Source organism: Pteropus medius, unplaced genomic scaffold, assembly GCF_902729225.1.
Source record: "Pteropus medius unplaced genomic scaffold, Ma_sr-lr_union100, whole genome shotgun sequence".
Classification (NCBI taxonomy): domain Eukaryota; kingdom Metazoa; phylum Chordata; class Mammalia; order Chiroptera; family Pteropodidae; genus Pteropus; species Pteropus medius.
Window position 1 is genome coordinate 9133003 of NW_024350924.1, and position 15184 is coordinate 9148186.

Genomic DNA, 15184 nt, shown 5'->3' on the forward strand with positions numbered 1-15184 from the left:
CGGCACACTGACCCTCTGCCCATGAGATCTCTTCTCTCTTTCAGCAAATTTATGAACTGGGTGTGCAGACCATCCTCCCCAAGGGAGGACAGGAATCCAAATCAGGGATTTGAGTAAACAGCTCCATTTCCCTTCCCCAGAGGGGTCCAAAGTAACACAGCAGGCGAAGCTTACACCAAATGAAAAGAAAGTGGAAGGGCCCATGCAAAGTCTCTATTCATGGGGGGGTAAGGAAAAGTCCATGGGGAGCCTTTTGTTTGGTATATAAAATAAACTCTGTTCAATGTTGCTAATTTTAAAGCCTCAATAGCATCTTAATTATTGTCCCAATTGGTAATGATTCGCTTTAATTCAATTAGTGAATTGGAGACCCTTTTAAGAACTCCTTGGAATGAGAATCCTTTAGAATGAAATTCTTACTTATCTCTTGTAAAAATGGCCCACAACGCTAATTATTTTCATCTCGCCCATCTTCCCACTTTGCACCTATGCTACTTTTAAAGAAAGTACTCCAGCCATAAATCCCAATTAGACCCCAGATAGTGGTCCTCTGGTCATCCATCAGCTTCAGCACTCACCACCTCCCCTCTGTCTGCAGGGTTGTGCACAGGTTGACCTTTTAGCTATAGACTGTGTATAAACAGAACTTCCTACATGCACCTTGGGACTCATGTGTTAAAAGCCTTTATTTTACACAGGGTAATCCTAGTGGCAGTAGCCAAATAGAGACATGAAGATAAATTTACAAGACAGCTTTGCTCCCTTCTCATAATTCATCAAGCCAAACAAGACCATAGGAACAGCAAAAACAAAGGATGATTTATAATTCCTACTCTGCATGTCACCATGGCAAGATATATAAGTGGCTTTCATGGAACAGATTTAAAAGTTGCAAAGCAGTTATCAGCATATTATCACGGGTAATTTGTTGTAGAATCTAATGTCATCTTATTATGGTTAGTGTACTGAGTTTGGAATCAGGCTACCTGGGTGCATGTCATGGCTCTAACGCTTGCGAGCTATGTGACCTTGGGCATTAATATCATCATCATCTATAAAATGGAGTTAATATTAGTACCTACCTCATTGACTTGTGAGGATTAAATGAGCTAACAAATGTCAAGTGCTTAAAACCATGCTTGGTACATGGTAAGTACCCAACGGATGTGGGCTATGATCACCTCCCAATTATCATGGTGTTTAGTAATAGCCGAAGTTATCACAGTCTATCATACTAGGGCCCCCAAATAAATGAAACACTCAACTAATTTTAATACAAATAAGAAAATATATTCGCTGAACTAAAACTTTAAAGAATACCCATATTTACTTATATGGACTCACCATCATTACAAAACTGGTAAAAAAAAAAAAATGAGAAGACAATGAAAATGTAATGGTGAGTAAAAATTTTAGATGGCTAAACAGTGAAACTTTGTATGTTGTACTCAAGATGAAATGATAATATGTGAAGCCTCTTGGAAACTACAAAGTGCTATATTAGAACGGGGTATTATTATTACTGAAAGTAATAGATTCCGCTTGACAATGTTTTCTAAAGTGATATTTATTATTTTATTTCACGCTTTCAAATACCTGATGAAAAATCTATAACTATTATCCTAAGAACCTCCATCCACGTGGAGTCGCCTGGCACTGCAATAAGTCACAGCCAGAACACCAGGACAGGCAGGCCAAGGAGAAACTGACACCCCTACATGCTGGTTAGCATCCTGGTCCAGAGGCAGTGAGCATCTCCATGGGCTAGAAACCAGGTGCCTGGCCTCTGCTTTTTAGGACACAAAGGGGCAGTCGAAAAGGCAGTTCCTTAGCCAACCAGAGTTAAGTTCAGTAGATGCAAGGAAGACTGTGTGCCAAGAAAAAAGAGAGCTGTAGGTGAGTTTTTATAAATGATTATAGGACCAACAAAACTCAGATGATGGGGCAGCGTGAAGACCTAGATATGACCTAGCTTCACTCGGTACGCAGGAAAGTTAAAAGTGTTAAGCTTCCAACTGGGAATAAAAGATAAGGTATTGCTAACAAATGATATATAGAGCAAACTGTAAATGCCTGAGCAGAGTTAAATTAAGTCAAGCTGGAGTCGGTGGATCGCCCCTGTGCCTATAAATTATCTCTCTGCATCTACGTCTCACGGTGGCAGAGCAGCTTCCACCCTGAGCAAATTTCCCCTGTGGAAACTCAGGAAAAAGCCTTAGGTCTCATGTTGCAGTATCTAGAAGAGAAATTCCTGAGCCCTGAGTGGTGCTGGTAGAACAGAATCAGGAGCAGAACTGGAGTAGGGGTTCTTTGAGGGGGCTAGAGGCCAAATTAGTGACCGAGAGTGAATCCATACTGTGCAGAAGTGAGCTGTGTCTGGAGAGAAAGAAGGAAGGAGAGTTGCTATTATCTTAAGTTGCTTAAGATAAATAAAATATATGTTGCATCTCACTGATAAAATATATATATCAAAGTAAATACTCCCAGACTATCATTTACAGGGCAGCTCCTTAAAAAGAATCCATCACACATGGTTCTGAGCCAACAAACCCACCTGGGTATTTAAGGAAGCTGAAATCGTTTTCAAACTTCATCACAAGAAATCCAAGATTGCGTGGCACCATCTCAGTGGCCCCTGGTTGTGTGTGGAGGAAGGGCGTTGAGGGGGGCGGGAGCGGAGAGGTCACACAAGCAGGACTGGAGCTAGTTCTCTACTCCTTAAACCAGAAAAGCTCTGCATTGATCTGCTTTATCTAACAGGGGTTCATATAAGATTTTATTTGATAAGAGACCACTATGGGTCAAGTGGGAAAAGCACCGGCAACGCTGAGTTTAAATCCTGGCACATAGCTCTGTGACTTGGGAAAGTGACCTAATCTCTCAGTGCCTTAGTTTCCTCTTTTATAAAATGGGTAGAATAATATTTCCAGGACTGCTGTGAGAAGTCAATAATATAGTATGTATAGCACATAGCACACAAGGCCTTAGCACATAGCAGGCACTAGCTCAACGTTAGTTAGTTCCTGTTCTGAAAGACATGAAGATATGTATGTACACAGGCTTAAATACATGTATAAATAGCTAACTGTGTAAGCCTCTGCAGACAGTTCTGTAACCTGCAGCCATGCAGCACATCTCCTGAGAAAGGACCTGGGCTCAGCAGCCTCATTCTCTTCAGCATTTCCTGGCTGTGGCTGCCATAATACTTGCTAGCATAGAGCCTCAACATTTATCAGCTCTTCTTCCTCTCTATTTTCAACAATTACCATCAGTAGTTGTCATTCGTTACGCAAAGATATTTTCAAAAATTTAAATATTATTATTTCTAATAAGCTAAGTCAGTTCACGAGGAAGACCAACCTAGGGAGCATTTTGAACAAATAAACTTACAGACTGAGACTCAAAAGGCTCTTTGGAGGGGATCCACATGACACCCTTACTTATCATTTATGATAAGCTCAGAGCTGAAGTAGCCTAATCAAAAGGGCACAGTTATCATCTAGCAAAATTCCCAGACAGCTAGCGCAGCTCCTGATCAGCTGATTAGATCATGTACCATGTTGGACGGACAGTACATGGCAGAGAAAAGCGAATGGAAAAATGACTGGGCCACCACCCTATTTTTATGTCATTATGATCACAGAAACCTACAGTAACAAATACTCACTGCAACATATGGACCGAAATCCCAACAGTCAATTTTACCATCCTGACTCCACGATTATTTAGTTTTGTGACATTAGGCAAGTTACTTAAGGTCTATTTCCTCATGATTTAAAATAAGGTCCTAATACCCACCTTAAAGCCTGGTTATGAACAATATCTCTTCTGTGGCATACTTGTCAAAACCCATAACCCAGTCTAATCATGACAAAACATCAGACAAACCCAAATTGAGAAACTTTCCACAAAATAATTGACCGATTCTCTTCAAAAGTACCCAGGTGTGAAAGACTGAAGAAGGACCACAGACCGAGGGAGACATGACCACTAAACGTAACATGGAATCCTGGATTTAATCCTGGACCAGGAGAAACTAGCGGAAAACCTGGTGAAATCTGAAATAGGTCTGTAGCTAGTATCGTACCAAGTTAATGTTTTGGCTTTGATCTCTGGATTATGTTCATGTAAGAGGAAGCTTGATGAAGGGTATACAGGAATACGCTACACGTTTCGCAACTTTGTAAATAGAAATTATTTTAAAATAAAAAAGTTAAAAAAGAGAGCTTTTAAAAAGCCTTGTTGTCAGAGCTAAACGCGGGATCAAAAATTTAATACATCGCCTATTTATTTTATTTTATTTTATTTTATTTTTTGCAGATGTGATTTCTTCATCTAATGGCTATACTTGGTGGCCATTTACAGTAAGAATAGTATGTTAATACTGGCCGAACCCATGCTGGGACAGGTAATAAGGAAGGGTATTGTTCCGGTGTGATAAAACGAGGACATTTTATACTTCCACCAAATGATTATAAATATTCTTGCAAAACTCTACTAACCATCAATATTTGCACAATAAAATCGTAAGTGAGTGTTTAAAAAAAAAAGTATGGATTCTGTGTTTGGCTGATGACGACAGGCTTTTATTTACCTAATGCCATCAGCATTTAAACATAACATGTCAGGTCTTCACTCTGACTCCGAGACCACTCTCATCTTGTCAGACTTCAACAGTTTTCTGTCAGGCAACACCTGGCAAAATAAACTGCTTTTATGTAAACTGTAGGCATCTCGAAATGAGTACTGCTTGTTCAACTCTTATTTCTGTTTTCTCCCTATTTTTTATTTTAAACTGGAGTCTACATCTAGCCTTGAGGGGTAAAAGCCTCTCCGAGATAACTAAAGGTCCCCAATGCCGAGTTTATTACCTGAGATTTTGCTTTTTAAAGAAAACGTTAAGACAACCTAGGAATCACAACACTATAGCAGTTTCCAATGAAGCAGCTATGGCTCCTCCACTTCTATGTCTCACCTCAGGGAGTAACTTGGCAGCCAAAACTAACAACGAGCAACTTGGCTCTTCCTTAGCTTTAGATAGAATCATATGGATATATGATAAATCTACATTTCTTTCTATTACACTATACTCCTGCAAAATAATTTTTGTTTTCTACAAAGGTTATGAGATATCATAAAAATGTCTAATGCATCTGGTTTAAGAATCCAATTCTTCCTTCACATATTTCTGCATCTGTTCACAAAATCTCTTTGACTTCAAAGGAAGTTTTTCAAGAGAAAAAGAAGATACATACAGGAAAAGTGGCCATAAATTTTTAGTAGTCCTTTTCTAAGGCCATTTTAATAACAGCAGTGTGGGACAAGTATCTCTCTCAGAGACCTAAAATATCACAGATGATATTAATGATAGACTATGCACTTAAAACTTTATCCTGGGTCTAAAAGTGATATATTTTCCATTTAGAATATGTAAAAAATATGGACAGCCTAAAGAAGAAAACTTAAATCACTTTTAATCTACTATTAAGGAAGACCAAAGCAAAACAAAAAAGTTAAGAATGGTTGTTTCCTTCCAGTCTTTCTTTTTTCTGTGCATATATTTATATATTTACTTCCAAATATAATATTATAGCGACACTATGAATGCAATTTTGTATCTTTTCTCAACTGGTCTTCCAAAAGATAGCATTAGTCCTTCAAACCATCATACTTGATGACAAGATTATATGTAGGTTTATACTTCAAAAGATGCTCTCACATTTAATTCTTATTCTACTCAAAGCTAAATCAAAGGTTTGGAAACACTAACCTGTCCTGGAAATTCTACATCTTGAAACAATCTAGATGAACAGCTGATTAACTTTAAGATAATCATATTCATAAATACCACTGAAACAATCAATAATAGAGGTTTAAGAAATCTTTGCTTTAGCATTTACAATGATTCAGTCCCCTTAATCTCCCTGGGCAATCATTAGTGGGCTCTAATTTTTCTTTTCTCCTTGATTCTTTATTTCTCATGATATCCTCATCTCAGAGTCTGGAATGAGAAGAAGTTGGGGTCTAAGGCTTAGTAACATTGGTATCATAGATTTTAATATGCTACTATCCACTATAAATACAGTAAGCAATTCTGGTTCTGCAGAATCAAACCCTCAAATTTCAAAGAAAGGAGTACTGGATGGATTTACCTAATTTTAAATTCATCCTTACCTAACATTGCTGGCTAAAATTTAAAATAACATTTAAATAGCTGTTTTGTTGATGAAGAGCTTTTTGATATAACATCCTTTATTCTTACCATTATCTTGCAAGGCTCATGTCAATGAAGAAAACTTAAGTATGGAAGTTAAGTGATTTATGAGATGATTAGAAAAACAAGTTGGATTTAAATCTTGGTTTTCACAATTAATCTCATTGCTGTACTTTGGCTTCATAATTATGGAGCCACAGATTTCCCGAAGCCTAAAGGAACATTAACGCGTTCATCAGCTCAACCCTTCCTCCACCCACATCGCTAGAGAATAAACTCAGCGGAACGAAGTGACTTGTCGTCATGCCACACAGCTAGTTAAGTGGCTGACAAATCCCTTGACCTGTCTAGTGCTCTTTTCACTACACGTTATCATACAAAATCCTCACACCTACGCATTACAACAATGAATATGCAAGGATGCCAAGAAATCACCTAATAATCACAGAATCTCGTTTCTCTTTAGCGCCCAGAAGACATTTCCCAAGAGACCCACGGCAAAGTGTCTACCACTGAGATTGCATTTAGAAGACGTATGATAAATGTTTGAATGAGTGAAGTAAATGTCTGAATGAAAGGGGAGATACATATTTTTTTTCTTTTGCCAGAAGGGTAAAATTCCAAATACTGACGAGACAGACTGAAAGCCATGTCATGCCCTCAGCACGACAGAGCAGGGCTGCCAGACGCAGGGCAAGACGACGCATTTCGGCAGTCTGCAGCAATTCCTCACAAGCCTGTTAGATACAGATCGACTTTGGAGCAACGAGGAACCAGAGCGGAAGGTGCACCATTTGCTCAAGCACTGCACAGACTTAAACCTCCCAATGCACAACAGGGAGTCTTTTCTAATTTCTCCGCGGGCCCCCACGGCTTGCAGTTTGGGAATGGACAGCTGAACCGTACCAGGACCATGAGAAGGTGGGCAGTCCTAGCGGGCAGACGGCAGCACGCTCCTCCCACCGGGGCGCGTTACGTCATCACGCAGCCTTGCTACGTCACCACGCTCCCTTGTAAGAGGGCAGTCTCGGCGAGTTGGGTTTAAAAGAGAAACGGCCCGGGGCTCTCCAGAGGAAACGAGAAGAGAAAAATCAAACGGAGGGAGGGAGAGGGGATGAGAAGGACCCAGCGGGATGGAAAGGCGGCGAGAGAAGGGCCAGCTTTGGTTACCTGGGGAGCGGGAGCAGCGTCAGGTGCTTTATGAAGTGCCCGGATGAATCTCCAGCACCTATGCGCCTTTCTCATTGAGTACAGCGCCATCTTGAGAAGGGCGGAGCTTTCTTTTCTTGAGTGACGTCTGCTCGGAGATCCAGTCCCAGTTTTGCAAGCTCTTTTGCTTGCTGAGCATGCGCCAATGCCTTCGGGCGCGGGCAGTTGTGCAGGGGGAAATCGTCTTTGCAGAGCAGGTGGGGATAGGAATGGGGTGGGGCTTGACTTTAGCATTTGCGCTGGCGACCTAGTCTTTGCCCAGGCTTCCCGGAAGGAGAGGTTTCTCTGGGGATGTTAGCGGCATTTTAGTCAGGAAGAAAGTCAAGTAAGTTGCTTTTCGGATCCTAGCCATCCAGAGGCATCTTTTAAGAAGTTTCTCTAGGAACGGGGCCTTCCCAGTCCTTTTAGAGAGCAGTAAGTGGTCTTTTGAGACCTCTAGGGCCTCAATTCATCTGATAACGCAGACGTTTGTTGAACCCCACCATCTGCTAGGTAGTGAAGGTGCAAAGGAAAATATCTTGCCTTCGGGAAGTGCATGGTCTTGTAGAGTAGTGGATAAGTAAATGATGCACTGTTTTAGGTGTTACAGGAGCAAACACCAAGATTGGGGACGAGGGATGGTTAGGATTGTGGTACTTCAGCCTGGTCCAGGGAAGCCCTCAGAAAAAGGTGATACCTGATGGAAGAGTTCTGTGTTTGGGGTTAAATTAATGGAGGGGTTAATAGTGCTCTTACTTCTGTGAATGCACTCAGAAAGCTCCCAGAAAGATCAGATAGATATCAGTAAAATATAACAAAGAAATTTGTCAGAATTCTTTTATGTGTTTCGTTGTGTTTATCCATTCAACGAATACTGAAAATTACATTTCCGTAGGCAGAGGTAGGAGATGAATAAGGATGCCCATATTCTTAAAGAAATGAATCTAACAGGTTAAAATTTATAAATTAAAACCATACGTTAAAATCTCACAAATGGTACAAAGTACTGGTGAAGTTTAAGCATAATTGATATAATATAGAAATAAGCAGGGAAGGAATTGTAGGGATGACGGGGTTGGGAGGAGCTAAGGAAATTGAGTCTTATTCTCAAATGAAACTTATCAGTTTGATTTTGTGTCTGTTAAATTTGAGGTGCTTATAGTACTCCCGAATATGACGCCCATTAGGTAGGTAGGTCTGGAGCTCAGGAGAGAGGTCTGAACTACAAAGCAGATAGTAATTGACACCAAGGAAGTCTGAGACTGCCAGGTAGTGTTTGTGGAATAAAAGTGGATGGTTGGATGATGGAAATTAAAAAGTAGCCAAAAGATACTTACCCCCCCTCCCCAAAATGTGGTAATACTGAAACCCAGGAAAGAGATGTTGCCAGTGGAAGTGATGACTGATATTTATAACAGTATAAGTATCCCTTGTAAATACGCAGTTCTGTAAATGCCCAGATGCTTTGTGCTCATACACCTAGCAAAGCATTAAAATAGTTTTTTTACAGGTATGTTATTAATTAGATTCAGTGACCTTAGGAATTAGCAGGATTCGATTTACGACATCCTAAGCATCCGATTGTAAGATAAAGCCTAGAAATAAGATGAAGGTTACAGCAGAAAGCCGTCAAACGGCCTGCCCATTTTGTTTCCTCACACAGCAAATTTAGGCTTTCATCTGCCAGGACCATCATGACTGAGAATATTTCCGTGGAACACATACTCCAATTGAAGAAGGTATATCAGAACACAAGTATAATCACTTCAAATCCGTATTTTTTCCAAAGTAAATTATTTTCATACTTAGAAGTAACGAATCGTGTTCCCCGCTACAGTGGTGACCTGGTGACTCTTGACATTTCCCATAGCATATATTTTAATCCCTTACCTAGAATGGGCATATCTTCTAAATCTATATTTTATTTCGACAAAGTACATGGCTAATTGTCAGAGATCGGTATGCTTTTAACAGCCAGGAGGGCTAGCTGACAGCAGAAAAGACACCAGACCTATTATAAGCGAGCTAGCTATGTCTGCTTTTGTACTTTTTTACAGCAGCATTCTGAAACCTTTTGCTGTTGGGGAAAGTATCACCAAAAAGATCACTATCATCTAAGCTCACTGTCTTGTGCTCTTCTAGAAGTGCAGTATTTTCAGCACATTTTAATAAGGATTTAAAATGTGAATCCTGAATCTTCAGGAAAAGATATATTATTCACTATATCTTTTAAAGAAAAATATAACGAGAAGTTCACTTACGGACTAGTTGGTTGTCCGACGGTGTTTAAATGAAGCACCACTGTATTTAGCAATGGTAATGTTTTACCATTGCTATCATTTGGTAAGCCAAAGAATTTTAGTAAAATGAGATATAAATACTGAAAACGGACTTTAGATAAACTTAAAAACTTTTATAGTCACAGCATGTACAGTATGGCTATATATGTTCATGCCTGCCATTTTGAATACTTGTTTAAAATTTGATTTCTCATCAACACTTTTATAGTAAGTTCTGGTGATTTTGCTCTTTTCTTAACACTCCCTGCAAATCCTGTCCTGCTTGAAACAATAGATTAAAACCAGACTGGCAGTTGGGGAACGCTTTCTATTGCAACCATGTGTGTCAGAAGAAAGGGTTAGGTTTCCTTGTCCAAGACATCAAGGGGAACCCCCACCTCTGCAGACACACCTCTATTCTCCAGTAATGGAGAGTTTATATCTAGTTAGATTTAAGTGGGATAAGGAGTTTAAATCCACCTTTAGCTCTTGTAGTATAATCAGCCCTCAAGTCTCAAAGTATCAATTTTGTTTCTCTAATTTAATTCTAAGTGTCAGGTTGGAATTAGATGCTGATGAAGGTAATGGAGAGTTAGCCTACACATTTATTCACTTAGAGAAGAATTTTGCAGAATGCAAAGACTAGATGGCATCTGTGTTCAAAACTTACTTAAAGCACAGTCCATTCACCTCTGACCTTGTATTTATATCAAATGTGTTTTTTAAATATAAAGGAAGAGATTCTACAATGAAAGCAAACTTTCTCTTCTTAGTATTGAGTACAGCTACAGTTCTCTGACCATACCTCTTACACTGGACTTGTTATAAGGACTTAAAGTGAGGCAGAGTCTACCCTCCAGTGAGATAACTACCAAGAGTCATTGAAATATGTGGGAAACCATAATAGTGATTTGGAGATTGTTGTTTTTCACCTTAGGCTTAATTCTAGTTCTACCCCTCATTTTATAGCTGATGAAACTGGTCCAACGATATTGAGCATCTTGACAAAAATCACATTAACAAATAAGAGCAGAGATAGGAAGAACTTTTTCCAGATGAGTGCCCTACTTTAAGTGACAGCGCTGTAAAGCCGAAGTAGCCATGGCTAGGGCTGGTCCAAGGGTAAGGCTCATCCTTGTGCCATGCTTCATGGAACAACTAAGTGGCTGATTTTTAAAGAGTTGATTCTCTAATCTCTCCACCCCTGACATTAAAAGATGCTGTAGTTTTTGAGGAAGTGCAAGTCATAGCATCTTCTTTGTGTGGGAGGCTTATCTGGTTTTTGGGAAAGCTACTCAGGGGTGTTAAGGAAGAAATTACAATCACCTTTTTTCCTGGAAGATGCCATCTAGCAAAAGTAAGGGAGAGACCGGCCAATGTGGATAGCAAAATAGAAGTTTTCTCAGAATGGCTTTTCTTTATAATTAAGGGCCTAGGCCATAGTTTGTTTTTTTTTTTTCCAGATTTAACTTCTTAAGGACTCTTTCCCACTCTACAGTGAAGACGTTTTGATTGGGGTTGGGAGCAGGTGGGGAGGGCGAGGAGAGTCAGTGCAGACCTAAGTGAGTAATTTGTGTCCGTCGATTGTCACAGAACTGACTCCATTCCTTGAAGAGTCATTAGTGTGCAGAACCAGGAGGAGGGTGGATTACATGGCATGTTGCAGACCCTGGAATTCCTGTTCATAGTTAATGTTTTCTCTTGATAATTTTTCAGCCTGCTGTTTCAACATTAGAATACAAGTCTGCAAAGAAGACGGAGAATTGCTCCTTTCATGAAATATGGATCTAGAATGGAGAAAATAATTCTGGAGAAACGTAAGAGACTATTTTCGATATTCCCCGTCCCCACTGTTCACCCTCAGTCTTAGGACATACGCTCCATGGAGGAAACGGAGCTTAGAAATTAGCAAATTCAAGTTTAGAAAGAGCCTTTTGCTTGGTTGTCTCTGTTTGCATGCTGTACCTTTTCCAGATGGCATGGCCCTAAGGAGAAGACCTCTGTTATCTGCGCACTCATTCTGTCCTTAAATCACCACCCTTTGTTTCCAGCTACTTCATGACAGTGAACAGTCTTCCCACTTTTGAGTTTGTATTTTACGAAAAGAACTGTAGCAAGGTCTCCAAAAAGCTGACTGGGGTGTCCCAGAGACAGGCCTTGTTCTGTTTTGTCTGTGTGATCAAGCTACGCTAGACCCCTTCCCGTCCCGCAGCCTGTCTATCTTGGGTAATGCGAGGATCCTAGTGGTGGCTGCTGCTTAGATCTTGATCTTTTTAAAAACAAAGTCAAAAATTATCTGGATGTCTCTGAAAACAGGGATGGTGTTAACCCCGCTGTCTCAGTCATAACCCATCTCCACCAGTTAGAGTCCCTCGGACTTTCCAAAAGCTACTGACAATTGCAGTCAGCTACGTTTTCCTTCACTTATTGTGTTTTCCATAATAAGTAGAACTGAGCATGAACTCAGAGAAAATTTGCATGCTAGACCATTACTGATCTCAGTGAACCACTTAACCTTTATGTGCCTTTATTTTCCTTATTTGTAAAATAAGTAAAAAATAGGAGGATTAGATGATATACATTGTAACTCTTATGGTTCTAGGAACTAGTTTCTGTTTGATCCAAAATTAGATTCATTTAGAGATACAGAGCTAGATATTGCAGTCAGGATCCACATTTCAGAGCATATCCCCTGACCCCGTGTCCATGGCAGATGTGTGTGTTATGTGCCATCGAGTTAGCTCCAACTCCCAGTGACCTTATGAATGAGTGGTGTCCAGTGTCCCGTCCTCAACAGCCCTGCTCAGCTCCTGTAGAACCATGCCTGTGTCTTCTTTTATAGAGCCAGTCCATCTCATATTTCATCTTCCTCTTTTCCGGCCACCTTCTGTTTTCTCCAGTTTGACTGTCTTTTCCAAAGAACGCTGCCTTCTCATGGTGTGCCGGAAGTAGGACAGCCTCGGCTCTGCCATGGCAGGTACTGAGATACAGATACAGAGAATGGGCCTAAAATAGCCCTCAAGACTGTGCTCCAGGCACCTACTGTCAACCAAGTAAGATCGGCCCTGCTTGTCATCTTGTCATGGCAAGGTTAGGTTTGTGATAGACAAAGAACGTGAATCTTTTCTCATCTAACTGAACATGGAGTGGCTTTCCACAGATCTCTTTTCAAAGGGGAAGTAGGAGGAGTCTCTTGACCTATTTTCGTTCTATCTACCTATCTACTTTAGGTAGCAGTTCACTGAGTTCCCAACTGGATTGCTTTTTGTTGTTTCTCAGAAATATACTCATTATTTTCTAATGGGCAGTCGCAATGATTTGTATGACAGCTGCTAATCCAAAAGTGGGTTCTAGGAGAGGATTATCCAACAGGCGCTGTGGTCTTTAGGGAAGGAAGGTACCCACTGTCCACCCATGGGGACCGGGGTATGTGCTGGGGTGCTGGTGGGGGGCAGTACCCTGCCTCTCTCTCTTCTCCTCTTCTCTGATCTTCTGATCTTTCCGTTTCCTCCCATTTGCTGAGCCTTAGGATAAAGGAACATGATTTATCTCATCTATAGAGGTCAGTTCTTTCTCCGTCCCCCAGGAGGCCAACGTAGGATGCTATATAGTAGACAGTGGATCTGGAAGGCCAGATGGAAATATCTAGTACAGAACTACTGTCCATCTACAGAACCAGAAATGTAACTGGGAAAAAAAATGATAAAAATCTACATCTTCTTAGGAAAATTTTCTAACCAGACTTAAACTTGAAGGCAAGGCCGTGTTTTCATCTTCGACATAGCAGAGTATTGGAACACCAGAGGAAGGCTCAACAAATATTGGCGGGTTGATTAGAGGGACAGATGAACACATGTGAGGGAAGGAGGGACAAGTATGGTGACGTATTTTAAAGATAGACCGTGCGGGGAATTGGGGAACATTTTTTAAAGCCCAAAGTAAGCCCTAGAAACCTTTTTAAAGTCTCTGATACATGCTTGCTTTCCTGTGGTTCTGCTCTTTCCACTAAGAAGCAGAACGCGTAAAATATTCTGATGAGTTGAGGGTTATTACTTAGGTTCCAACTAATGTTTTCTATATAAATCTAAATTACTGCCTTTCCTCCATTCTGCTTCTCTTTTTGTTTGGTCAAATCCCTGTGGGAGGGAGCAGCATTCCTGTGGTGGGTAAAATAATTTCTATGGAAATTATTCAAAACACAATTTCTGTAAACACTATGTGAAGATATGATTTATTTCTGGATTTAGGCCTTGTGCTTGCATCATTTCCCTATTTATCATCAAGTTTTCCATCTGCCAGCATCTCTTTTTAAGCATCTGTCCATATCAGTTTTGCATCTAAGAGGATCAACTTCCATTCGGAGGGCTGAGGCAGTGGGAGGCAAGAGGGAAGAGGCCGTGTTCTAGGAGGCAGTGGGGGTACTGAGAAGACCACTGGACTTTATTCCCAGTCCTGACTCTGCTGTAACTAGCAAAGTGACATTCAGAAGTCCTGAACCTCTCAGCCTGTTTTTTTATCTAAAAAAAATGGCAGTGGTTGAACCAGCTTATGCCCAAGGATCCTTTCAGTCCTTAACTATTAAGTTTATGCTCATACAGGTGTCACGTTTTTAACCTGAGGATCTCCTGGTGCTCTGCAAATAACAAATTTCAGGGAAAATGTCTTTGTATCAAGATCTTTTAATTTCCTTCAAATTACACTTTAGAGGCTGTCTTGGGTCTACTGCTTAGGATTTGTATGACCTCGGACAGGCTTCCTAAGGGGCCGGGCCTCAGTCTCCTCATCCAGAGATGGTGGCAAAGGGTGCCACATCCCCCCAGTGCCCTGGCTGCTCTGAGGTGAGGGCTGAGCTGGCTCTCGAAGCAGGTGCTGAATGGGATTTTGAGTTGGGAAGAGGAGCAGGGTGCCCTTAGGAGCGATAACTGCATGAAGGAAGCATGGATCTGCAACCGAATCAGGTGCCAGTAGGTGAAGGTGAAGGTAAAGAGAATAAGGTGCTAACACCTCTCCCTGCTTCCCCTGTCTCCTTCAGTCTCTTCTCTCAATCGGTAGCCAGAGCAACCCATTCAAATGCATATCGGATCATGGGCAGCCTCTGCTCAGAACCCAGTGGCTTTTCATGTCACTGGGAAAAACCCCAAGTCCTCGCCCAGGCCTGGAAGACCCAAATGATGTATGTCCTCTCTCCAGCCTCCCTCTCTGGCCTCTCTCCCCACTGCCGTCCCCGTCCCGTGCTCCGTGCTGGATACCTTGGCCTCCTCACTGATCCGTAACCTCTATCACCATCTAACATGTTTCGCCTAATTAATTTTTTTCTCCTCTCAAGTGTGAGCATCATAAGAGCAATGACTTCTGTCTGTTTTATTCTGTATCCCTTAAGTTTAGCACGTGCACAGCTAATAACATGCTTGTCGAATGAGTTTCCCCAGCTTACAGATAGATAAGGGAGCTAAGGTCCAAAGAGAGAAAGTGGATGAGGTCAGGGTGCTCTATAGAAGAAGAG

At 41.0% G+C, this 15184-nt stretch overlaps 2 protein-coding genes across 2 annotated transcripts in view; one reads left to right on the plus strand and one right to left on the minus strand.

The window, feature by feature from the left end:
- WARS2 (tryptophanyl tRNA synthetase 2, mitochondrial) overlaps positions 1-7494 on the minus strand; it is a 71737-nt gene extending 64243 nt beyond the window's left edge. The window contains exon 1 of the mRNA XM_039841336.1: positions 7385-7494. Within this exon, the coding sequence (XP_039697270.1) occupies positions 7385-7474 (90 nt within the window). The 5' untranslated portion in view covers positions 7475-7494. The remainder of the gene's footprint in view (positions 1-7384) is intronic.
- Positions 7495-8991: 1497 nt separating this feature from the next.
- Positions 8992-15184, plus strand: part of LOC120585109 (3 beta-hydroxysteroid dehydrogenase/Delta 5-->4-isomerase-like) — a 176232-nt gene continuing 170039 nt past the window's right edge. The window contains exons 1-2 of the mRNA XM_039841333.1: positions 8992-9141; positions 11398-11498. The gene's annotated coding sequence lies outside the window, so the exon portion shown is untranslated. The remainder of the gene's footprint in view (positions 9142-11397; positions 11499-15184) is intronic.